A 27,618-nucleotide genomic window follows, 5' to 3' on the forward strand; every position below is an offset into this window, starting at 1 on the left:
TTGGCCAAGGAAAAATTATTACGCACACATCAGATGCAATTGGACTAGTTTTAGTGAAAGCGGACGTGGGGCACACAAAGAAATAAAATCAAAATCGAGCAGAAAGAGAGAAAAGCGCGCGTCATGCACACCGTATAATTCAATAAGCCGATAACAACAACAGTAAAAAGATGAAGAAAAAAAAATGAAATCTGGCCGCGGCCACAGTAAAATCCTTCAAGAAAATTAATACATAAATTTACATGAGTGTCAATATAAGTTCATTCATACACCGCATAATTATTATCGCCATAAAATTGGGCAAAATATTTTCGGCTGCAAACGTCAATTAAAATCGTTCAGCGAAATGCAATTGGTTCATAATACGAACTTCGTATCGTGGTTGTGTGAGTGCATACAAAAAAACCGCGCGATGCCAACCAAGCGGCAAAGTTGAATCGGTATTGATTTTTCTGTGTATGTTTCTTGTTTGTGGTTTCGAAAAAAAAATTTTTTTTTTGCGCTTCACAGTTTTCGGTGGACGCAACTCGAATACGCTCGCAAACCATAAATTAAGAAGAACGACATTAAATAATGATGGCGATGATGACGGATAACACGAATCACTACAGCAATAAAACGTGAAAAAAGAAAACAGAAGCATACAACATAAAAATTATGATTTGAACGAAACCAAACTGAAACCGACAGCAAAAAAAAAATGCATCAACCATTTCAATCTGATTTTCACATACTCGGTTGCGGTATACTATAGTTTTGAGCGACTAGTTTTAACAATGTAAAACAAGCACTTCATAAAAAATATCGCAGTGCAAGAAACGAGAGAAGAGCGAAAAAATGAGAACAAGAACGAACATTGAAACGGCACGTAAGGAGTGTTCGTGCATTTCGTGGCCGATGGAAGCTGATTCAATATTTTGATAAGCCCATAACTCAAAACGAAAACAATTTTTTTTTGGCTTCACACAAATATATGTGAAGAGAGAAAGAAAAAACATCGAAGCGCATTACACATTATTGACATGAAAAAATCGTGTAACTTGATTCTCGTTACTCGCCTTTTTCACATCTCTTTTAGTCAAGCGTGCATACTTTTTTCTTTCTTCATTTATGATTTAAATGCTGCTGTGAGTTATCAGTAAATATAACTAGAGCTAGAATGGGCGTTACCGGTGCAATATTTGCTTTAAACCACACAAAAAATATGCCATAACATAATATTCGTACCATTTTTTTCAAACTGCAAACGCTCGAGTAAAAACTGATAACGTAAAAGCGTGCCATATTAAGAGCGAAAAATAACGAGAACGTTTTTTTTGGGCAAATGAAGTATGTACTAAGAAATACATACTTAACAAATCTCCGTAAATACCACTTGAAGGTCCAATGCTTCTTATTTTGATCAAGAAGTTCTCTTTAGATTGAAAAACAAATCAAATTGCTTTGATTTCATTATACAAATTGAATTGAGATTTATCTCCAATCACCACGTTGCTAAATAAATAAAAACAGTTCTATCGAACCTGTTAACATGATATTATATATCATCGAAGGTGAAAAAAAAATAATCCTGTACAAATTGAACGATGTACAAAGCACATTGCCAGATTATTAGGTGTATTCCGATATAAAAACGTAGGATTAGAAAAACACCTTACACGTAAAAATAACGGCTGGCAGTGGCAGCAACGAAAATCTATCTCATGCGGCGAAAAAAAAATCCATGACGTCATTGGCAAAATGGAAAATATTGCTTCTTACCTTACGCAACGCTTTTAAATTTAATGATGCGCATGCCAATATTGAATCTGAGTGAAAAACATACCCATTATATAAATCGTATAGATGCATAAGGTTCTATATACTCAATAGAACTATAGCAACTGATATGACCTCATCAAAATAAATGTGCACGTGAAATCGCTGGATAAAATAAAGATATCAATTCATACGCAAGAATTGCTGAGGGATGTTATTAAATTAATCAGATAACTAACTAACTTTCGAATTGTGTTGGTGCCTGGCATTGGTTGCATCCAGTTATTTGTGCCCCCGTTCAATATTAATAAGATTTTCATTCAAAAGCACCTTATAAATACACGTTTGCCGTGTTATAATCCCAAAAAGTTGCTTGAATTCATCAAAGTTACTTAACAAACAGACAAATAAAAGGAAAATTGAGACAGAAAGAACAAATGTTTATCTCGTGTATGATGATTGTCACGCTAAAATGTAGACGTCGTCACTGTGACGTAACACAGAGAACAGGACTTCAATAAAAATATAAAATCCCACATTTGAAATAATGTTTCTTTATGAATTGCGAGTGGAAAAGCGATTTTTATTCTCTAATACACAATCAAATAGAGGGAGAGATAGAAAAGAGCTTCATGGTGCTTTACACAACAGCAAACACTGAAATCGATTTTGTGGTAGAGACATTAAAGTATTTATGTTTAACTCGCTGTCGTTTATGTAGTCACACACTTGTTCACGTAAATGACAACATGAGTCTTGTCGTTTGAACAAACAAAGAAAAATAAGGCACATAAAGTGGTGCGGGAAACATGTTTACCGACTTCGAATGGAAATAGCATATGGTGTAACCTTGAAATTTGATGGGGAAATAACTATTAATGGTGGGAAAATATAAACGTCAAGGACTACAGATAAATAGCACCATATACACATAAGAAATGAATAAATCGGCGAAAATAAAGTGTTTGTAATTATACAAACATAGCACGCGCGCGAACAAAAATTCAAACTGTATTCAATGGTATTTATGCCAGCTGAAAAAAATATATCCTTTCCAAGTATTGTGCATGTCGTCACACACACACAACACTGAAATCCTCTTTTCCTTGAACATTTCTGATTTTCACGTCACGGAATTTGAATGTCTATTTTCAAGTGGCAACAATATATATTCGCGTGCCAATTTCAATTTTCAAATAGAATCGAAAGTTAAAAACAAACATGCATTATTACAAAGATTGAAAGACGAAAAACCCGAAGAATTAAAAAAAAAAAACAGTTTGTTTGCTCACGTCAAATCGGCCACAATAGCAAATTAATCGTCTGATTAGTTGGTTTATTTTTGTATTTTTACCATCGTGCATCGTTCAACTGTTGCTATATCAAAACAAGTAATATTTTTGCTGAGCTCCGATACTTGTCGTATTCATCGTTATTTCATTTCAAATCGTAAAATCGTCCCACATGGACTTTTGATCGAAAAACGTGTAGAAAGGCCCGATGCACCTTCCGATGATTTTACCGATAAAATCGATTAGGTTACTTTTTAGCTGTAATTGGAACGATCTGTGCGCTATGGTATAACAATCAAACTGAGAGAAAGAATAAAACAAAAAAGGTATTTTTGACTACAGAGAGAAAAAGAGTGCCAGCAATGCCACTTTGATTCATTGACTGACTGAACACGAATGGATGAGTGGGCGCTTCGTACAAAATAGCGAGGGAAGCGATATTAGGAAACAGTTCGGATCTGTTGTCATATTCATATCAAAATATAATATAATAAAGACAAAACCACTCTTAAATACGAATCAAAAACATTTCCAATTTATAGTCAAAGCACAGAGAGAGAGAGAGAGAGAGAGAGAGAGAGAGAGAGAGAAGAAAAAAACACAATCAAAATGATTGTCAGTTCTAGTCACATTTGTAAACATAAAGTGAAAGAGAAAAAAAATGAATTGAATTAAAATTGTGTATAAATGGATGCAATTAGGATGAGAATATTATCTAATTTTTCGATTTTAATTGATGTATATATGTTAAATTGCGATCATTGCGCGATTCACAAGCAAGCTCAAGACTCAACAGAGTGAATACGTGAGTGCGCAATGCGCATTCACCATAGCTCAACTCAATTTAAAAGGAGAACAAGTTCCGTAATTTAGGAATATTTAAATCGTAATTTATGTAAAGAGATTGCAGCTAAAATGTAAATAAATTCAAACAAATTGACTGGGAATTTGATGTGAAAACCGTTGTTCAACAAGTCGACCAGCTATTCTCTCACGCCAACCTCACTCTCCAAGCTATCCATATAGCAAGTCATTTGTGTGCATGTGTGTGTTTGTTGCAGAGTACACACATTTTCGGTATGCATAAAATCAAACGCATTTATGTATTTATGCAAATTTGAATAGAATTTACAAGCGGAAAAAAAATCCGCACGAGAGAGAGAGAAAAAAAAGAGTACCCAAAGAAATCAAAAAGGAACGTGGTACATACAAATAACGGAAAAGAAAGAGCAGGCGCGGGCGCGCTCACTTTAGAGAAAGATGAAACGAAGAAAACAATGAAAAAAAAAAGAAAATATGTGCGCCCAGAGGTGAATCGAGCACAAGTTTGATTACATGTTAAATTATGGATTAAACCATTAAACATACATTTATTTTCACGTATAATATCGATGCACCACATCGAATCGTTTGATATTACAATCTATACATTGCATCTCTTTCTCTCTGATTGTTTTTTTTTTGTTGTTTTGTAACAAGATACGAATCGTTCGCCTTTCGATCGATTCAAATGTGAAAAAAATATTATTTCGAAATCAAGTAAGTCCCAACGCAACCATTGTGCACATAGACAACTATTTTGTATGCATATTTATGTTTGATTTTCTTCACAATTTTGATAAATGCTGCACGTACCATGAGCTAATGAAATATCCCTCGCCAAATAAATTGGAATGTGGTAGCAATGGAACGGGACTGAATATTTGCTGATGTCATAGTTTTTCTGGGCATGTGTGTGTGTGCTGTCTCTTGATTGTACGAGGTGTTGCGAAAAATACACCAATTACCCACGCTATGTTAATGTCGTTAAATTAGCTGGAAAATCGTTAACGAGCTAATTTAAAAACGGAGCACTGACTCAACTCTTTTTTGATCCTTGCGGATTCGCATGACCCTTTCCGAATGCGCATCATTGTTGCGTCGAAATCGTGTTTCGTTGAAGTTTAGCCAAAACCGTTGATAATCTATATTGCATACGTCATTGTTATGACGTAAATACTCATTGCAATACCTCATCACTTGATTCGATCGATAAACGTTCAGATTTATTTTCGTTCTTTTTTCGGTTGAGATATTCTCAAATTCAATCAGTTTTATAAAAAATTGAACGCATTTACATCATGCATATGTGATGTTCACATTGTATGCCGATGGAAACAAATACAATGGTTAACAAATATTTTGATTCCGATGAATAACACAGGAATCAATGCTTACTTTCACCCACTCTTGTGTCTATTTCTTGAATGAAATGAATTTATTTTGATTTTTACGTTGTAGCGTACGCTGGAACTCAAACATTTAATTTATTCGCCAGAAGTCAACTGTTGATTTTTTGTAGAGCACAATACATGGCAAATGTAAATGAACAAAAACTAATTACATTAAAAGAGAGTAAAGAAATTGTTTTGTTTAAATTTTAAATAGCGGGGATAGTAACGTATGTAAACGCATTCGAATCAGAGGCGGCTCTGAATTTTACCGTTGTTGTGATTCTTTTATACACATATATTTAGCGCCAGTATACCAAAATCACTCTCTGCCGTGTTGTAGGCCGAAAGCACAAAAATAGGCAGAGATAAATATTGTACGAGACAACAACAGCAACAAGAGCAAGCAACGAAAGAAAAAAAAAACAACGAAAAGAAAACAAATAAATGGGGATACCCAACAACTGAACCACAATCGGTTTAATCGCTTGAAATTTTTTTTGGTGTTGGGAAGCGCGAACAGCTTGTATAATTTTCATGTAAGTTTACGGCACCAGCAATTACAACGCCACACAATATTCCATGTGTGATCTGCCCCCCTCTCTCAGAGTCTTCGCTGAGAGAGTGAGATGGTTGGTAACGGGCAAAGCGGCAGGTTAACACCGCACAACACGCGCGATCTCTACAGACATATTCCGTACATGTATTTTGTGTCGTATTCATTCATCAATGACGTAATCGTAATGACGTCATTATATTCCATTTGCCGTTTTGATGTGTGCACACTGCATATATCGGGAACAATATCGAATTTGTTGCGCTGTCCGTTAGTTTTATACACATATCGCCGTTTGCTTTGCGACTGGCGTTCTGTGTACACTTGATCGCTGTGTTGCACACGTTTCAATGAAGCTCGAGCACAGCGAAAGAAAAGAAGAAAACAAAATCGACATAACAACACAACACCGAAGAGAAAAAGAAAAAAAAGCACCAACCGAATGCGGAACGGTGAACGTGGATAAAATACACAATAGAAGAGGCGAAACAACAGCACGGCACGAAAGAAAAGAGAAACATATAAACGGTCAACGTGCGCTCGTTCATCCGCTCTCGTTCTCTTTCTCTCGCTCTCTTGCGAGCCGCTTCTTTAGTTACTTAGTAGTAAAAGTGTATATGCTTCGTTCTCTCGGCTTTATTTTAATTCATCATATAGTCTCGTGCATTTCGCGTGATAAGTTCAGTCGCGTCTCAGACGCCGTATTGTACACAAAGCAGCAGAAGAATAATATTAAGCCCTTTTCTCACAATCAACTCAATCACATCATTTTGCCATTGCATTTTATACGTATGAAAATACAGTAAAAGCTGATTTTTTTTTTTTTTTTGGGGAAAAAAAAACAGGATTGTAACGAAAGTCAATCAGAATGAAAAAATCCTCTAGGATCGAGTGAATTTTCCTGAATAAAATAAAATCAATAAAATTTTGTGCATTTTTTGCGATGAAACTTTTTTCAAACGTTTTTTGGACAAGTTTTTTTTGTTGTAGTCCAGTAGCAACGAAACAATTTTTTTCGGTTTTAAACGATCAGATAAAATAAAAAAATTTAAGTGAAAGTTCAGAGCTCTTCGGTAGTGCGACATCGAAAAAAAAATCATCGTCACCAGTGACAGTGATAAAAAATTTTTTAACCGATATATTCAATTTAACACTTGCGGTTTCAGCATAAAAGAGAAGAAGTTTTAAATTGAGTGTGTGTGTGTGTGTGAACTTCATGACAAATGAAAAAGTGAACTGTAACACAACAAACGGAACAACAGAAAAAGGATTTATGAACCGCTGATATAAAAGCGAACAATATTTTGGAGATTTTTTTTTAAATCGGTGGTCGGTTTAATTTGTCGTGCTGGAGGAGAAGAGATATTGCCCTAGAAGGGTTGATGAACCCTCTACAGGTGTTTAAAATCAGATATTATATTCATCTCAATGTTCAATTATCGTTGTTTCGCATTTTATTTATATATCTGTGTTTTTGAAAAATTGACAATTTTCAATATACATTTCTATTCGGGCCGTCACCATTTCATTTATTTGATGTTTTACCACTTTATTTCATTATGCATCAAAGCAATTCAATGTAAAGCAATTATTAAGTACCGAGATTAGTAAATATTCACTTTTGATTCTAAAAAAGGGAGACAAATAAACATTTCTATCTCTTGTTGTTGTTGTTGACTATTTTTTTCTTCTTTGTATGTCATGAAAATAAAATCAGTGTTGTGAACGTGAACAATTAAAATAGGACACAAAGCAAAAACATTGACAGTAACAAAAAGGAGGAACAGAACAGAAAAAAGAACTTGATAATTTGTCGTTGGCAAAAAGAAAATTGATCCGAGAATAGAACTTGAATGAACACTAATTATATATGTCCTTATTTTGGTCGTGTATCTGTGTATTTTTTGGTGTGTATATTTTATGTTTCAAAGAGAATAAATTTATTTTGTGATTTGCACCATAAAGAGTAAAAACAACCACAACAGCAACAAAAACACAAATCCAAAGAAATTTAAAGCTATATTACGAACGAATGCATGAACATTAGCACACACACAGAAAATAAGCTGAATATATTTTAGGCACAAAACATTATGCACAGTGCACTTGATACGAGCGTATTTCATTAAACTTCATTCTGCTTCTGGGTTCAATCTAGTTTTTTTTTCGCGTTGGTTCGTTTGCGCGCATAAACTTTTGCCACTGAAGAAAACAAAAATGTAAACGTTAGCAATTTAATTTGAACTTGCAAAGAAAAAGAAAAGAAAAACGAAAAAGAGAAATAATTTTTTAAAAGAATTGGAAAGAAACAGCTGATGAACATTTGTGCAGTATACGCCATATAAATCAGGTGAGAAAGTGAATCGATATCATCAACATTTTCAGAGACGAATACAGGTAAAGAAAAAAGTAGGACCCAAAAAGAAACACGCACACACAAAATCGCATTCAATTCAAACATAAAACAAGCGAAATACATCGGTTGGACATGCGAACACGATTGGCGTCACTGATTGTCGTAAAACAAGAGCCGCTAACGAACGAATATCTCGAGAGTGAACAAAATGCACTGATTGGCCACAGCAATTACAATGAAGTAGATGCACAATTTTATGGTCTATCCGACCGTCATCGTGACATTCTGCCATCATCCCAATCAATTGGCGATCTTAACAATAACAACAGCAATTACGCGCAACCACACGATTTTATCGAAGAAAAAAAGTGTACGTATTTGTTTCTTTTTTGTGTAAACGTTTATTTGCATCATAGTTTGTCGCGAATTTTTTGTTTCTACTTCTTTTGGCTTTTTTGGGCTTCTGGGCAAAACAAAACACAATCTTTCCGCATTCTAATATAGTTTTACAAGTCGTGCGCCCGTTTTACGTACATCCGCTAACACAATTAGCATTTTTTAAGTGCCTTATTAACACTTTACACTACCAATCAACACAATCGATTGTCGATTCTTGACCGATGTCGAAAATTCGTTTTCTTTCATCATATTTATAATATTTTTAAGATTTTGTTCAACTAACTTTAGTCATAAGCTGTCGTTATGTAAATCATTAAACATTTATTTATATATATACATAAAATAAGATGTTAGAGGTTTAAGCGCCATGTTGCAATTCTTCGCTTTCAACAACAATCGCATAATATTTCATTTCTTTAATGAACTATAAAAAAATCAAGTCATCTCTTTATAGAAAGAAATTGTGAGTGAAAGACTATTATCGACACCTCGCAACAAAATTAATTGCTTTTAACATATATTATCATTGTTTTTATTGACGTTGTAAAATATTCTATTGTTTCCGAAGCATAAAATTTGGAAGAGATAGAAGGAGAGCGGAAGAGAGAGTTTACATTGTTACAAAAATATTGTATGTGTTTTTAGGTGAATGGTTTTAACATTTTTCGCTACAAAAATAATTCGACTGTTAATGGTTTCTTTGATTATTATTATTTTTTTTTTTTTGTAATAAAAAAACATGAACAAAAATTGTTGAGAAATATTTAAGCCAAAGAAAAAAAAATTATGTAAAGAATTTAGCAAGGAGTTTGAATGAGCGAAAAGAACGATGAATGTAACGAGAAAAATCGGAAATGTTGCATATACTTTATGATATAGAAAGTTATTAGAAGAATTTACCGAATGCGACGAAATGCTGTTTTTGTAATGTTGCCAAAAACAATCAAAATCAACCAAAGAATGTATGTTCACTTTGATCGAGAACGCAAAGGAAAAATGGGCAGACTCAAAAACATGGATGTTGTCAATTTATAATCCACATTTTCATTTTTCGTTGAGTAAAAAAAAAAAAAATAAACAAAACACACACATACGCACACTTATTTATGTCACAATAATAGTCAATGCAATGTGATTAGAAAATTTATAATGATATAAAATAAATAATGCGAAACAAGTATTCGGGGCCACAGTTTGATGTTTGGTTAAGTGATAATCACTCTCATAAATTGAACTAAACAAATAAAAACACTTGCCTCGAGATTTATTTATTTTGATCGGGTGCACAAGTGACATGCCATCACAAATAAAAAAAAACTGACTGTCACTAATCATCGCATTAACGCATATGAATAGTATTTGATGCGACGAACATATTCGCGCATATACATTTTCACACAGCATAATTTGACCCAACCAACTGGTTGTCCATTTATTTAATTAATATTTTTCGTTAAAATAAAATTGCATAAAACGCATAAATTTGGCACAACTGTTTGTTGCAATTGCGTCCCATCGTTTCCCTACAGTCCTTACAGTAAAAAAAGAAGAAGAAGAAGAAGGGAAAAAGCTGAACAGATGATTTTGCAACATTACATTTGTTCTTTCGATCACGATAGGCGATGCCTATTATGAATGCGGGAAATTTTGTATCAAAATTCGTTTCAATTCGCCCATAAATCTCGAGTTGTTTACGGCCACTGATTTTTCTTCTTCACTCTTTTTTTCCCATCTCTTCACTTTTTTCCGCATCTTCGATGTATTTATAGTCATGTAATGCGTCGATGAAATTAAATTTTTGTGTGCAGATGAACGAGAATCGATGGTGAACAACAAATAATAATAATAACGTCGAAGATGACGACAACTGAAGAGCGATGATTATCATGGTACGCATACAATGCAGCATAAATATTTGAATACAGTTCAAATTTATTTGTCTTCAATCTATAAACATGAATATATTTATAGAGCGCACACACACACACTTTTTGGTAAATGGCCGATTTTTTTGTTTTGATGGATCTCATGCCGAATGCAATGTTTTTTCGTCATTTTTCTTTTCAATTGCAGATGATTATACTAATTTGCTAATGTCGTAGAATAGCCTCCTTTTCGTTCCTTGTTTAATTAGGAGCGGCGAGCTCGATTTCGATTTCGGTCATTAAATAATTATCTCGCGTACAAAGTGTCGCTTTTTATTTGCTTTCAACCGAATTCATTTTGACAAACAAAAATGCAATTGCCGAAACCAAAATTTAATGAACAAAAATTTCCGGACAATTGAACGGACAAACATTTTGGTCGTCGTCAATTGTTTTGCTACAATTGCTTTGAGATGAAAATAGCCGAACAATTTTGACCAATGTGCACAATAAAATTAGCGATTATCGCTTCGTGCACAAAGTTGATCGTGTACTAGGCGCAAGAGTGAGAAAACGACACAGAGAGAAAAAATGCAGAAGTGTGACAAAATCGGTTGGCAATTTCGCTTCTTCAGTGTCTGTTTTTTGCAATTTTCTATCTATAGTCACAATTGCACAGAGTGCAAGTCTATTTCATGCCAAATCTATTTTTCGATCCCTTTTTTTGCTTCAGTATTTTTTTCTTCTTGCTGTTCGTTGTTTTTTCCACATTTGTGAATATGTGAACTGCCGAAGAGAACAAAAACGGCAAAACTCTTTGTGTGTTCAATGTTTGATTGCAATGTGTGTTTCGAAAATAGCCAAATTGCAAGTGCACTGCGAAGTGCACAATTGAAAGAGAGAGAGAGTTATGGGATAAATTGATTTCGCTTCGAAATCTCTATATGGAATACAAGAGTCATTGAATTGAATACAGAGTGTATGTGTTTTTTTCTATTTGTTTGCTTGTTTGTGAATCGATTTAAAATTGACACTTTCATGCCAATAATTCAAGTAATGCACGCGGAAGCCGTTGAATTTCAAATGAGTGACTTGTTTTGTCGGTTGACAATTGACACAATCGTTCGTTGTGTTGGAAATCGTTTACGCATATAATCAGATCAAAGCAAGATTTACAGCATTTAATGTGCATTTACAGTAGCCAGACATGATTGTGGTTGGTTTTTTGTTATTAAATACGAAAATCGAGTTGAATAAAATGGCTCACGCCACAAACATTGATTTTCTTCTATTTTGTTCGGTATAAATTCAAACGAAAGTAAAATCAATGCAAAAACCTTTGAATTCCATGTCAGAAGTTTTATTCAATTTAAATGACGTCACTGAGAACAGTACACGGCAAACATACAAGCACAAACACACCACCGGTGAATAAACATCGTAAAAACAACGGTGAAACGATGTTGTTATTCATTCTTTGCGTCTCTCCACTTTGCGTTCCATCAAAATTGATAACGAAACGGAATGCGGCAAAAAATCCGTCATGTGTGTATTAAACCACGACGTGCGGCACATTGTTGCTGTAAAATTGTGTTTTGTTTGAAAATGCTTTATATCCCTCAGACATGGAAATACAATTGGTGTCGTTTCGTGTGTACCGACGACGACGACGACGACAACGGCCAATATCATAAAAAAGCACACATAAATTCTATATTTGAACCGCGATTTAATAAGATCCATATAAATCAAAGTAGAAAATATACACGCTTTTGCCAACAAGAATACTTTAACTTTTTTTTGTTTTCGCATGCTTTCATGCTAGTGGATATGCATTGCGAATACCGATCACGTACATTGACGTTCAGTACCATGATGAGTTGTGTTCATTTTTATTTTGTGCGATTCTTTATTGCTGTGATGTTATTATTAGTCTATTGACTATATGGCGACCAAATACACGGAATAAAAAAAAACCGAACCACCTAAAGGAATTTACACACTCGTGCAAGTAAGCGCGCGCGAAATATGTGTCGTTTTTTTTAGTTTCAATAAGAATTGAAAAAAGCACCGACAACAGCAAACTGAAGGAAAAAATAGCAATGATCGCACTGCGACGCAATTATCTTAATTGTAAATCATTTACCACGTACGTCTTTGTTGTTAGCACTAAATGTGGTTTTATTCACTTTTGCATTGTGTTTGCATTGGATCGCTGGCACTCTGTCTGAGCATTCAATAATTCTTTTTTTCTCTGGTTTATTGTTGTGTATCTGATATCGAGAAAGATTTTCATCAAGCGTAATTCAACCGCAGAAATGACGGTTACGTCAATTAACGTAACGCGTGGGCAATCTACTGATGCCATCGAACCAATGCTTGGTGCAATATACTCGAGTAAAAACCAATGTGTCATCGAATTGTTCGAACGAATTTTCCACGTGCGTTGATGGCCAACGGAAAGATATGAATCACAGATATGGTAAAACATTTCTGATTTCTCACAGGAAAAAAAATGATGCAAGAATATTTCTGTCACATATACGGATATTTTTATGAATCAATTTTCATGTGAACACGTTATTGTTTCGACAATGAAGAGTGCAGATTTCCGCATTTTGTCTAAAAAAAATGTTCATCATTTTTTCATTTTTTTCGTTGGAATTCCAAAAAACAAGATTTTCATGAGTTGTAGTCCAAAGTACATTACGTCCGATGAAACTAGGGCAACCATTTTAATTAAAGACATTTTCGAAGCACATAGACATCTTATCTTGGTAACTTCAAAAGTTCCTATAAGCTAATGGGCATGTTATTAGCCTTTGTGATTGGACAATAGATATCGATTCATGGTATAAAAATGGAGTGTGCCGAAAAAAACCAGCCGTGTGTCTCATCTTTAAATAAGGAAAAGTTTCATGCATATAGAATAAAAATCGTTGATTGTACTGATAGAATGTTGAGCACATGGAATTGAATGCGACACGAATTTATTGTCGTTGTCGATTCGATTCCGTCGTCATCATCATTATGCGCCACTCTGCGTTCGCCACATTAGTGATTCAACGCTTATTTTATCTTCATCCAAACATATGCTGCTTACGTAGATGAAATTATGATGACGTCAAAAATGGATAGGGAGAGTGAGTGAGTGAAGCGCTCTATGTATTTCGTGTCTTGAGAAGCCAACCTCTTGGTGGCGTGTTCGTGATGACTGCATAAATACAGCGTTTTCGCTATTATATTTAGATTCCGTTGAAGTTGATTGAGTGAAAAAAAAAAGATTGGAAAATTCACACGAGCGGTATACGCTCCAATCGGTCCGGCAAATGGGGTAAGTTTGGTTTCACGTGCAGTCGCGGTCGCAGTTGTTGTTGTTCTCTTTCATTTTATATGATACCGCCAGGTATTTATGACTATTATTTGGCTGAATTCATGGCATTTAATAAAAAATAATCGATTTTAGTTTGTTGCCCATTACAAATACACAACGATTTTCTATACATATAAAATGTGTTTGGAGAAAATAGCCCCGTAAATGATGATGCAGTGATTTCGTTGTTTTCCTCGATTTCTTGGCGATATTTGGCGGTAGTAAAAATAACCTAATCAAACTATTAATGAGGCATTTGCCAAAACAATTTTAGTTTCGCTTGCCAAAACTTACTTTGCACGTAGATTGCCGTAGAGGACTGTCTTTTTATTTGACATTGAAGGTGTCAAAATCGGTTGAAGGCCAACAAAACGTTCGTTATGATTTTTCCCATTGATTTTGTGGGTGGAAATGTTACCATCGATTTAAGCTTGCTTTTGGATCCATTACACTTGATTCATTAATCAAAAATAGATTGGTTGAAAAATTGGGATTTTCTTTTCTCGTTTGCTATGACGCTATCGTATCGTGTGTTATACCTTTAAAACTTTAATACACTTTTAAACATATACATTTCGAATGTTCTTATCGAAAATATTGCTCTTTTGAAGTAATCGACCATCCTATTGTTAAATCAAAACTTTTCCACACGAATAAATTGCATTCTTCTATTGAATTATAAATTAATACTCGTCACCAATTTCGGTTCATCACATAAATTTAAATGAATTTAACATGCAACAATCGGTGCAACAAGCAAACCACACAACCACACAGCAACATTGACGCGACGTTCAATCATTTAACGTAATCCCATATGCGGCGTTTCGTGTAAACTGCTAATTAATACATTCACACTAATTGCTCTAAACGAATGTTCTGAAATTTGTTGACTTTTTGAATTAAACACCAAAATGTCGATATACACATTACACACACACAAACACTATATGTGAATAGGAAGAGTGCACTGCGTAGTGGCGGGACAAGTGTTGATTTATCGCATAAAAATACCTGACAATTGTCATGCATTCCCATACGAAATCGGTGAATTTATCAGATATTTCTATGCGATTAAATCTCAGTTCGTCTGAATTACGATCCACATGAATAATATAGAAAATTCTTAACAAAAAGTTTCATACACAATGATTTTAGCCATTGTTTATCCACCAAATATATGTTGTCGGCCTTCATAAATTCGAATTTCATCGTTCACTTGGTGATAATACATTTGATGGTTCATAAAGTCTCATGAATGATTCATGAAAAACAATATTGCTTAAGTATTTTCTGTTTCCAACTCACATATTCTTCATATGAAATGTATTTTTAAGGGCTGAACATTAATGGGTGTGCATTTAAAAATACTTTCGGTATTTTTAGTGTAAGAGGCAACAAAAATAGTTTTCAAAGACACTCAAAGCAATTAGTGTGGCTTTAGAAAATAATAATCAGTTCAAATAAGTCGTAGATCCATTTGTAAGGACAATAATATTCTTGTCTTCCTTTAGGATACATAAAATTGAATGGAATTTTCCTTGATAAGGGAGTACTTTCTATAAATGGATTTCACTCCCGTTGACGATTATTTTTGTCAATCGTATGACGTAGGTTTGCGTATTCATCCATATGGTAACAGCTCACCTATGCGATGAGTAAATCCACCCAACATATGTTTTTGATTGCGGCTGTCAATCGTTATTTTCGGACACTGACTGATAATAATCAAAATAGGCTACATTCAATTTCTCATTTTTATCAGTGGGGATTCAAAAAGATTCATTGAAGCTATACCGTATACCCTCAAAACAACAAACACACGCGTAGTATGATATTTGAAAAATGAATGAGGGAATTAATTAATTCATTACAAAATACAATTGAATGTAAAACTATTGAAAGAATTGAAACAAAAAACGTACAGAAAGAAGTTCTATTTTTAATACAGAAAATGTACACGTCAACAGAATTTTTAAGTTTTAAATGCACGTTCAATGTTAGAATATGCAAATAATATCAAACCGAATAATGTCCATTTCTGAAAATGGTTTATTCAATGAAATTGTTGCTTTTGAAAAAGAGAACTCTAATCACAGCAAAAAAAAAAACATGTATAGTTAGCACATTGTGAATACTAATGATGAAAATCATCAAAGCTCATCGACGCATATTGACGATTGATAACATAAATATTGAGAAATAATTGAATTTCCCAAAACGGTCTCGGTCGAGACAAAAACGAAAGAAAAAAGGAAAATAAAAATACATATCACGACCGCTCATTTTCAGAGTTATAATAATAATTAGCCACGTAATATAATTTTTCAAGTAATAAATAAAAGAGTGGCCACATTTAGATTGTATCCATATTTTTCCGTTCAATTATTCAATCCAATTATATGGTCATTGTTCATGTCTGCAAAACTTGAAATAAGCCCGGCACCGAAAAAAAATCCGTTTATTTTTTAAATTATCCGACGAAAAAATGAGCGGCTCAGTAAGAAATACGTTAATAAATAATGAGATAACAATTATTCATTTATTTAATGATTGTTCTTGTTCGAAGGGGAGAAATCGATGAGGCCAAACTGTCCAGAATAGTTGCTGTCATTGGCGATACCATACCAATGGACTTTCCGATCGTGTGGAGGACATGAAAATTACCATTTTCCCCTAAAGGAAATTCGCACCGCCAAAAATTGTGGCACACAGCAATAATGTGATTTATATCTTGACTTGAAAAAGGCAGAGATTTCATTTCAAAAATTAAACATATGCATTTCGCCAATTAATCACAACAAATCGACTCGAATTTTCTTTAATGTTGTGCATTAAATCAAAAGTAAAATAACAACACGAACAAAACGAGAAAATCATATCAATTTTATTCGCCGTTCTGTGTCAATGCAATCAGCGAAAGCGTATTTGTTTGAGTCAAGTTTGGTGATCAAAACCTGCATTTAAATAATAATTTAAGTGCAATCGAACATTTGCTTTAAATTTCCATACATTAAGCAGTGTATGTGTGTTATAACAATTTTTCAGTTTTATTCGCCTGCGAGGAAGAAACATTTACGATAACATCGGACGAAGATGAAACGCCATTAAACAAAAATGCGAATTATAATTTTTGGTGATTTGGAAAATTATATAGTTACAAATGCATACAGAATGAAAGCAGAAAATGTAAACTGATTATTGTTTTTCGTTGTGTGCCCTTATTTTTTGCTCTGATTGATTGAATAACATCATTTATAAAAAGATTTGTATCAATTAAAATCCATTCAAAATTCCATTTTTCATCATTAGGCCCACCGAGTGAAAATCAATAAAAAAATATGCCACGGTATTAATTCACATCATCATCTCTCTCTGTCTATGTCTTCCACTAACTGGCTGAACAAGTTTTCTGCCCTGCAGAAATGCACAAACACCAAATAAAAGGAACTTAATTGTAATGGTACAAATTAATGGCGTTGCACATTTCGGCCATGTCAAAAATCAATTAGTCACATGTTGCATATGTTCATTTGAAATATTCTCTCTCTCTCCCGGTTCAGCAAAGAAACGGTAAAACAAATCGTTTACAATTATGCTGCTGAATTGGTCATTTCCAGAGTTTTGATGACGTTGAGATTTCATTTTTGTGTTCCATTCCTTCCGTCATTTTTTTAAAGCAAACAGATGAATTTCAGAATGAACGCTAATTACAGACATTATCGAGTTTCAACCAATTCTTCACAATAATAACGCTGTCAAATTAAAGTGGATACTTGTTTCCTCCGTTTTCATTCAGCCAAAGCACATCTTGAATGCGCACACATTGTTGCCAACAATGTTTCACTTTATGGTCGACTCAATAAAATAGACAAAAATGAAATAATCGCGCATAATAAGATGATGAAGAAGAAAAAAAAATATCGTGTTTCGCAAATTGCCATAAATTCAAAACAAAAAATGTATTCGCAAACTTGATGAATGAAAAAAAAGAGTTAAGTATATGCTTCCAAAATGGAATAATCTGCATTGGAAAATAAAACAAATACACAAAACGGTTCAATGATGACCAGTTATAAGTTGATTTTTTATCATCTGAATTGATTTTTTTTTCGGTTGATAAAATAAGGAAACCCGGAATGCATAAAACTCCTACTTATGAAATACGAAAAAGAAACACACACTGACCAAATACAAATCGAAACCGAATCAAATTCACATAAAATGTATATGCAAGACATGACAAAACAAGATTTAAACACAAAAGATTACGCATCGACAAGCAAAAATACACAAGATTAAAATGCGCGTGCAACAACGCAAAAAATAAAAAAAAAGATTTTGTAAATAATTTCTTTTGGAGTTTGTAAATTTGTGTGCCGTGTGAGAGCAATGTACGTTGTACGTGGTAATCGAGCTCTCTCGCACCTTATATTCCGGTTTTCATGCCAATTGCTATTTGCTTTTCGTTAAATTTATGGGCTACGCTTGAATGTAACCAAAGAAACAAAGACGAAGAAAACGACGACATACTATATTATCTCATCAAAATCTGCTGCAAAAATATAATTAAGATAGCACCCGAAAACTCAAATATGTCAAATGTAAACAGAGCCGCGTGTGTGTGTACGTATGTTTTCATCGTTTGCAATTCGTGTTGATTCAATAGACAGAAGGAGAGAAAGAAAAAGAGAAGAATAAGAAGAAGAAGAAAAGAAAAAAAGTGATCAAAGATTGATCGGTACAGGAAAATTGATAAAAAAACCGGGCCAACTCTATCATAAGCTAACGTTTCAATTTTATCCAATAAAAATAAAAAATGGCATATATTTCGTCAGTTTGAAAACAGGTTTGAAAATTTGTAACAGAAATAAATCACCCTCAACAGGATTATAAACAATATTTGAATTTCCTGAATGCACCGAAAATGGTTAATTCTGCCAAATGATGAATAGAAAAAAGAGAGCCATTGAATGTGAAACGATTTGGTAACAAGAGAGGAAGACTTAATTTTGCATTTATATATATAAATGAAATTGAAAGTAACTAAAAGAGTATGCAGATGAGCAAAATGAATAGTCGCATTCAAGCAACCAGTTTTGTTTCATTCGTCAATCACTTCGAGAGATGATGTCCCAAAATGACGACAACGGTTCACACTGGGCGCGACTGTGATGACTACGATGTGAAAAGGAAACTTATAAATTTATTTTGCCGCTCGAATTGTACACACCGCTGTGAAATACAGCAACTTTTTTTATTAAATTGATTTCTATGTCAATTGAAAAGAATTTCAACAGTAAGCATGGAGCTGCTGCAGCAACAACGGTAGTAAAAAAAATCATTCGATTCATATGTCATTGTAATGACAGTTTTCCTGGGGTTTTTTTGCTCTCTCGTCATTTGAGAATGTAAATGCACTTGCCACAAGAAAGAGAGAAGAAGTTAACGGGCGAGTTAAAAAAAAAGAAACGAGTTTTCGACATTTGAATTAATGATAAATAATTCATACATACATTCAATTTACAATGTTTAAATCATGACACGTTGCCAATATTGTTTCGCGGTGCGATGCATACACCAATGTACATGTGTCTCTAATTGACTGCCAAATCGAAAGAAGAGTAAGCTTCGATCGAAAAAAAGCCTTCACCGTTTGCATCGTTTTCACACGCATTGCAAAATTTATCCATTCGTCCACTTTTATGACAACAGCCCAAGCAACAGTGTTAAATGCGCAAATTTATTCACTGGATCTCATATTGAGATATAAATCTAGTGCTCACTTTGGATCGTTTTCTTTTTGCAGGCCAAAAGTTTCATCTGCACAGCATTCAATATGCATCATAATCGATGTTAATCTCGCAGTCTAATAATAATATGATCAGTTATCGCATCCATCAGATCGTTTATGCCATAAAATATACATCGCCGGGGTGGTTTGTATGGTTTTTTTCTCCTAATTTTTTTTCATAAAGCAAAAGGTGTGCCACTCGTGTGTTGGACATTTAATCGTCACATTCGCCTGCAGTATGATAGAGATCTAATATTGTGATCAAGACCGGATAGTCAAATAGAAAAAAATCGTCAAGGTCTTTTGGTATCATTTTTTGTTTCTTTGCTATTGTTGGCTATTTTTCATAATTTTTAAAAGTGCGACAAAAATGCGGAATTCTAAGTAAAAACTATAGTGTTTTTTCAGTTTTTTCCAAACCAAACTTCATTATTCTGCTGCCGCTGAAAGCGATATTAATCTTAATTTATGCGCTTCCACATTGCAAGCCACACTTTAAAAAAACAACAACACACAAAACAAATGGTTACCACATTGTAATGAATGTTTGTTGTTTTTTGTGTCTGTTACGGAAACGTCAAAAATCTAGATTAATCCAGATAAATGATCATCAAAATTTATAAGTGAAACGATCGCGCGCGCATAACATATATTCCAATGGAGATTAACTGGTGTTCAGTTTTAAATCGAATTGAAACCATTCAAATGAAGTATATTTACATTGTACGTGTTGTGTATCGTTTTTTCCTCTCTCTCTCCCGTTGTCATAATTTTTAATCGTTCGCCAATTAATTGGCCATCGAGTGTTAATTGGTCTTTTGGGTCGTGCGATTGCTTCAATCCTTCAAATCTCTATACAAATTGTATAACACAATGCACAATGTGAGCTGTGTTAAATCATCGATGCTAAACATAGCGAATGCATTCAATGAGTTAAATTTCATAATATAAATTTGCATTAGATGTGCAAATTTTATCATCCATACGTATTTTTGTATGGATTGCGATTTGTTCGTTAATCTCATCCAATTTTTCTTTCCATATCTCTCGCTCTCATTCGTCTTTTTAGTTTAATGTTTCATTCTCATCGGTTGCCGCTAGAGACGTCAAGGTTTTTTTTCTGTTGTATTCCGACCATATTGTTACGGAAGAAGTGAAGAAGAATGAAATAAATATGGAAGGCTATAAAATCTACCATAGATATCCACAATATTCACAGTTTTGACTATATTTTGATATAGAGCCAAAATAGATTTCGGACCATTCTACAACGTTGACTCTATTAGCTATTCAAATTCATCAAAAAAAATTCTCAGTTTGGTTGTTTTTTCTGCGTTATTCCAGATTATTTCACAGAAACAACGTCATGCATTAAGATGCTGTTCGTAAACCACATTCGCTTTCATTAGTAAAAACCAGAAGAAGTTTCAAAGAAAAGGAACTGAATTTTTGTGCAATTTTGTCATACCAACCAAATTCAACTGTTTCAAATAAGAGAAGAATTCGTTTTTTTTTTTTTATAAATATAAACGTTTGGAATGTTCAACACTTTAAGAACTACTCCATTAACAGATTAAGAGCATTCGAAATAAATAAACGATGTCGTTTTCATGCAGTCTCTGTATACACATACAGTTTTTTAGTCGGTAATCGGGCCATCCAAAACTGTTGTGAATATTAAACAAACATACAAAAAAGATACACAAAAAAATGTAATATTCCGCATTAATAAATGAATTCATTCTTTTTTTCGTCGTTGTATGTGAGAAGAGACGATACCAAAAACTGAGCTCCGCTAACCCAAAATGACACAAAATGGTAATAACAATAACCGAAACACTCACAAAAAAACTCATTTAAATATATTTGGTGTTCATTGTCGGTTTTTAAGTGTGTTTTTTGTTCGTCTTTCTCTCCCTGATGACATAATGATGCGACATGCAATGCTTTGAGATATGTTTGTGTATACTACGCGTGATATCGAAAATTGTGAACAAAACGATACCCAAAAACAACGCTAAACACTTGTTGACACAGTTAATCATGCATACCAAAGGACGAAAAAGCCATTCTAACACAACCAAATCGCCTCTAACTAGTCATCTTCATGTGCTGAGTCAAATTAGTCTAAAAATGGTTATTCTTGCAATATGCTTTCATCGAAACGATTTGCGAATGAACAAAATAAACATAAAATATATTTTATTGCACACGCTTAGAAAAGCGTATATACAATATATTTTGCTGAAATATAGCGCCTATGCCATATTCAATTCTCGGCACACAATAACCATCATCAATACAAAGAAGAAAAATAGCGGATTATCATGATACAATTAACAGCGTCGTCGCAATTTGTGAAAATGCTCGCCTAGTGCGCTAAAGTTGGCGAAAAATCCATATTTGCAACATTTTATTTTGTACGATGCGCGTACATTTTAACCGTTTTTTTTGTGTCTCTTCTTGCGCATATGAACTTGTCATATTTTATCTAAGTTGATTTCGTATTTGTGGTAGTATGTGTGTGTGGTTGCATAATCCTCGAAGCAATGTTTTAATGGCTTGCTTTCTATCAATAAAGTCCTCCAATTAATTAGTTAACATTGCTTAAAGATTTATTTTTATTTTCCATTTGGTTGAGAAGCTTCTTTTCTCTAGGTTAGCTATTGATTTTTTTTGTTCGTTTCATCTAAAAAAATATATATGACCATGTGAGTGCTGCACACCCAGTTATCTATTATTGAGTTGCGTGCAGATACCATTCAACATTTTTATTCGAATTGAATACACACAATACATACATAGTATTCATAATTAAGCAGTATTTTTAGATGGTTAAATTCTTGCGGCACAGTGCTTTCGACCAAATTATAACCACTTAATGGTTATTGATTTGATGGCATTCATTTTAGTTCTTGTGTGCTTATATTTGCGGTTCATGCGTGCTCTATCATAAAATTTTGTTGCATGCACGATAGAGCGAGAGATCTTTCCTATGAATTAGTTTTACAAGATTCATAATCCCATCATAAATGTATACGAAGCTCATAAAATCAAACCGAATCGAGCTAGACTGGAAGGAGTGCGTGTGCGTAGATTTATAGATTGAATAGAACGTTGGCCAAAAGAATAAAATTATTATGAATTTAAGCGACGAGAGATGAACAAAACGGAAAAAGAAGAAAACACACCAAACCGGTCGTACTTTGAATGGTTTGTGCTTACGCGTGCGTGTGCAGATTTCGCAGAATAATTCTCGTTTCTTATGGTCATGGAGTATTGGGTCAATTGTGTGGAATATTAATATTTACATAAATAATCAAGTCGATGTATGTTTTTTTGCAATTCTATTGAAATTTTTTTGCTATTTTATATGTTGGAGTTTGTCGATGTGGTAATTTCAGTAGATTAAACTCAATCGAGAGCCGGACTCATGTCGATTACTTTATTTATTATGTGCGAATTTCGTTCGCTGATCGCATACTTTTTCATTAAAATATATGGAAATTCGTACTATTTATACGCAATATATGACATCTTCTAGAAGCTCTAAGAAGAGCTCTTTTTCTTCCCTGTTTATGTTCCCATCTATGATTAAAGAAAATCACAACCTTGAAAAAGAACAGTTTTTTATTGTTTGATTTGATGATATGTTCGGGCCAAAGCGCTAACAAAATAAACAGTCCTCGATTGGTTTACCAAGCATAATTTGGATATGCAAATTTGATAATTTCAAAAGTATACTAGTTCAAAACATAAAAACTATGGAAGATTCCATTTAGATGAAGTTGGATCATTTAGTAGGCTCATGATGTGAACGTGAGAAATGTGTGTATGTTTATTTTTATGTTTTGATTGATTGAAGAACGTCTTGTCTTTCAGCATCATTTTTATTGCAAAATTCTACAATTAAAGTCACGATATGCACACACACACACACACACACGCATTGACGCCACCAAATATCATCAAGTATACCAATGATCGATTTTAACTCCTTCCGATGTTCACGTTTTATATTATTTTTGAAATTTACAAAAGTGATTCGATTTTTTCTCTCTCAAAATTTTATCATGTTTACTAAATTTACATTCTGTGTTATGACGTACTAATCGTTTATGTTATGATGTTTAAATAAAGCGTTTGTCTTTAACCATCGATAACTTATTTCGTTGATTGCCAAAACAAGACATCTTCTCTTTATCATTTTTTGTCTTACATTTTTATGTTCTCATGTATAATTAAACAAAATCACAGCCTTGAAATAGAACAGTTTTTATGGTTTGATTTGATGAAATGTTTGTCAGTCCCCAATTGGCTTACTGAGCATAATTTGGATATGCAAATTTGATAATTAGTAGGCTTGTGATGTACACATGTGTTTGTTTATTTATTTGTTTGCTCTTTTCCAGAAATTTTGCGATAAGCAAAAACGTATTGACGTCACCAAATATCGTCAATTATCCCTTTTTTTATTTAAATTCCCTGCGACATTCACGTTTTATGTTATGCAGATTAAATTGAATTGACCTTAAGAGAAATTGACATACACATGATCCGATTTTTTCACTCTCAAAAGTTTAACATGTTTATTGAATTTACATTCTATGTTATGACGTACTAATTCTTCATGTTATGACGTTCAAAAAAGTGGTGTGTGTCTTAATTGGTTAATGCCAAATTCGATGGCATAGATAGTTTGCCCATTATTAAGATTGACGTCAGTGATATGCGACATATAAATCCAAATCATTGATTGCATGGTAAAAATCGTCATCAAATTTGCTCATTTATACAGATCAATTATGTAAAAGCGATCGATGAAAGAGAAAATAACATCAATGTTGAGAAGAAGACGTAACAACAAAATAAATACCGATTGGTCTTATGCTTTCGGTTTGGAACTAAACCTAGAATCGTACGATTTTTTTTTATTTCTTTGATTTTGTTAGTGCTTAGCATAAAGTTAAAATCAACACCAAGCTGATAGTGAAATTCATTCCGGTTTATCGTGTTTTTTTTTGTCTTTTCATTCGTCTTCTTCTTCTCAGTTGATGCTAATGTAAATAAAAAAAAAGTAATTTTGTATTCAGTTTTGAGAGTTATGGTCTGTGTCCAAATGTGGAGAATATGTATACATTATGGTTTTTAAAATGAAACAGCAGTAGCGTCATGTATAAACATGGTCAATTTGAATGGATGTCAGAAAAATGTTCTCGTCTCTCAAGGTAAAAAAAAAATCGGCAAAAATCAGATGCACACTTTCTTAATTTGCATACATAAGACGCAAACGAAGCGATCATGTGAGCGCACATACATTCGATACAATCGAATAGCAGAATTACAGCGGATGCTTGAATAAAAACATAAGACCAATAATTAGTGTCCGAATAAGACACAAACTGTGGTCGGAATAGGAGAGGCCATAAAATCAAAACCATAAAATTCGTTTCGTTTAAACGCTTTCTGTCTGGGTTTTTTTTTCGGCAGTCGCACGGCAAAGTCCATGATAAGATGTCGTGCGAGCACATTGAGCAGAAACATAAAATCTATGAGATGTGATTCGAGACACAGTCTTCACGACCGAGAGATGAGAGATGCATGTATGATTTGTTGTTGCAACTTTATGACACATTGTCATAATATCACGCAACGCTTTTCGCAGCAATACAATCTCTTGTTCGTATATACCGAATAAACGCATAAAACTATAAATCTGCCCAATCTTGATGAATCAATCGGAACTCTTATACCGTTTCAATCTCGTTTAATTTTTTTTTGCGCGCCTCTCTTCGCTCTGGTGTTCAATGCTACGAAAAAAAAACTGGAAAACACACAACAATGTATGTTCCAATGGATATTGTTAAAGGTAGTATTTTATTATGAATGATGGAACCAGTGGTTACCATTGCGCTTTGAACAATGTAATTCAATATTGGCTTACATTTTTCGATCGAATCAAGCAATTTCTGTATGCACATGAATCATTTTTCATGTTTCGTTTCGATACTCAAAGCCGAACTACCAATTTTCGTACAACGTTACAGATCGATGATTTTAATTTTGTCTTCTAATTTTAGCCTTCCATTCTCACAGCAATGGGAATGTTAGCCAAATGTTGGCATTGAATTTATTGTTTTACGTGCGAAAAATAAAATCATCGACAGATATCATCGTCTCTAGTACATCTATTCGAATGTGCTAACATTTAATTGTACCAAACAAAAATTCAAAACAATTTTTAAAAAAAATCGAAATCACATCAAATACACGTCGAAGTCTCTTATTTATTATGTTACAACCTGTTGTCTATCTCTCATAAATGGTGCTGTATTTTCCAAATGCAATATTTATAGGAATTTTTTTTGCTTGTAATAACATGCAAAAACTGAACTGCAACCATGATGTCAGAATGATTCACATTTGATATTGTTCGTGTGTGTTGACTGACTGACTGCGGTCCGATTTTTTCGATGCAACATTCATTCAATATAAATACATAATGTATGATTTATACAATCATAATTTCGATGTTTTCATGCGGTGTATTTTTTTAATAGTTGTCATGGGAAACGATTGGAAAACAACTGAAAAAAAGTGTCTGAAGCGTTTTTTTTCGATTTCTTCCTCTTGTTGCGAACCGGTGCACGGTTTTGGAACGTTAATACATTGATTGACTGGCGTTTCATCTCAAATGATCAGAAATCTCTCTTCCAATGCATTTATGTACCGAGTCTGGAAATGTTGTTTTCAATGTTTTCAACTGAAACACACAAACCAATTCGACTCATTGCATCGTCAAAATGCACCGTTCCAAAACACTCTTCACGTTTTCGATCGCCTCAAACAAAATTAAAGAGTGACTAAATGGGTAAAACCAGCACACAACAAAGTCCCTCACAGTTGAAAACCCATCGCAATTTTTTCGAGCTCACCATTCGTTATTTTTCACTCTTTCTCGCCCACTGTCTGCTTTATTCTTTTTCAAAACCAAATAAACTGTTCATCTTGTTCACTCACTTCGGTTTCTTTTCGTTGCGAATCGAAAATGAAATTTTTGCGCTTATTGAATTAATCAATTCTTCACGACCATTCGTTTTTACACACGACTCCAACTAAACGAATATCAAATTTTTTTTTGCATTCGTAAAATGATTGAAATGTAGAAAGAAAAAAAAATATGCGAAATAAATTTTGAAATAGAAATACATTTTGCGATGCTGTGTAAAAGACATTTGTACATCGATATAGGTATAAACTGAGTATTTCTCAATCGTTCCGTCAATTATGCAAAGAGTAGAAGCGAAGCGAAGAGAGAAAAAACCAACATCGCGACAGTTATTTGTGTTTTTCGCATGTTTTACATTAAAATTGTCACAAATCGACACTACAAATTCCTAGTAGAGAAATAAAAGGAGTGAAATATACAAGACAGCTAGCATCTGGTGCACAGATGACAATAGTTCATTCCTATTATGCAATAGAATTTTGTTTGTTAATAAATTCCAAACGGTTTTTTTTATGACTTTAGCAAATTTCATGGCATGGAATGGTATGCTTGCGCTCGTTTGGTATTTAAAACGTTGAAAGGACGAAGCGATAGTTTTTCGATTTCAAGGTATTACAGCCGAAACACAATTATGAAATTAAAAGTTGAACATCGATAAAATCTCATTACTTGACAAATTGATCGTGTTTAAGAGAGGAGCAAAAAACATAATATCCACCTTGTATCAGACGGCATTGCATGCGGCAAATGCAATTGCTCAGTCGATATGGTATTAGTTGATTAATTGAGGTAAATTGGTATGAATTTATATGCTATTTATCGTCGCTTCGCGTCAACGTAATGAGCGTCCATTTCACGTGTTCGCTTTTAACAAACGGTTTTCGAAGCCACGACGTTGGCACGATTCAATTCAACCGTGGCGCTGGTGATTCATCCATTTGAACATATCTCGATAGATTACAAGTCTAATCTCAACGCTGCGTGGTAATCACATAGATCATTAATC

General features: G+C 33.7%; 1 protein-coding gene across 3 annotated transcripts in view; it reads left to right on the top strand.

Moving 5' to 3' along the window:
- The first annotated feature begins 6,792 nt into the window (after window positions 1–6,792).
- Window positions 6,793–27,618, top strand: part of LOC116340793 (probable nuclear hormone receptor HR38) — a 51,593-nt gene continuing 30,767 nt past the window's right edge. The window contains exons 1-2 of one of the 3 annotated variants that reach the window (XM_031767455.1): window positions 6,793–7,213; window positions 7,534–8,542. In XM_031767455.1, coding sequence (XP_031623315.1) covers window positions 8,305–8,542 — 238 coding nt within the window. In that variant the 5' untranslated portion in view covers window positions 6,793–7,213; window positions 7,534–8,304. Of the gene's footprint in view, window positions 8,543–27,618 lie in introns of all 3 variants that reach the window. The other 2 variants (XM_031767456.1, XM_031767458.1) reach the window with 2 other exon arrangements.

The sequence above is a fragment of the Contarinia nasturtii genome, unplaced genomic scaffold (assembly GCF_009176525.2).
Source record: "Contarinia nasturtii isolate CC-2019 unplaced genomic scaffold, AAFC_CNas_1.1 Cnas_scaffold_695, whole genome shotgun sequence".
NCBI lineage: Eukaryota > Metazoa > Arthropoda > Insecta > Diptera > Cecidomyiidae > Contarinia > Contarinia nasturtii.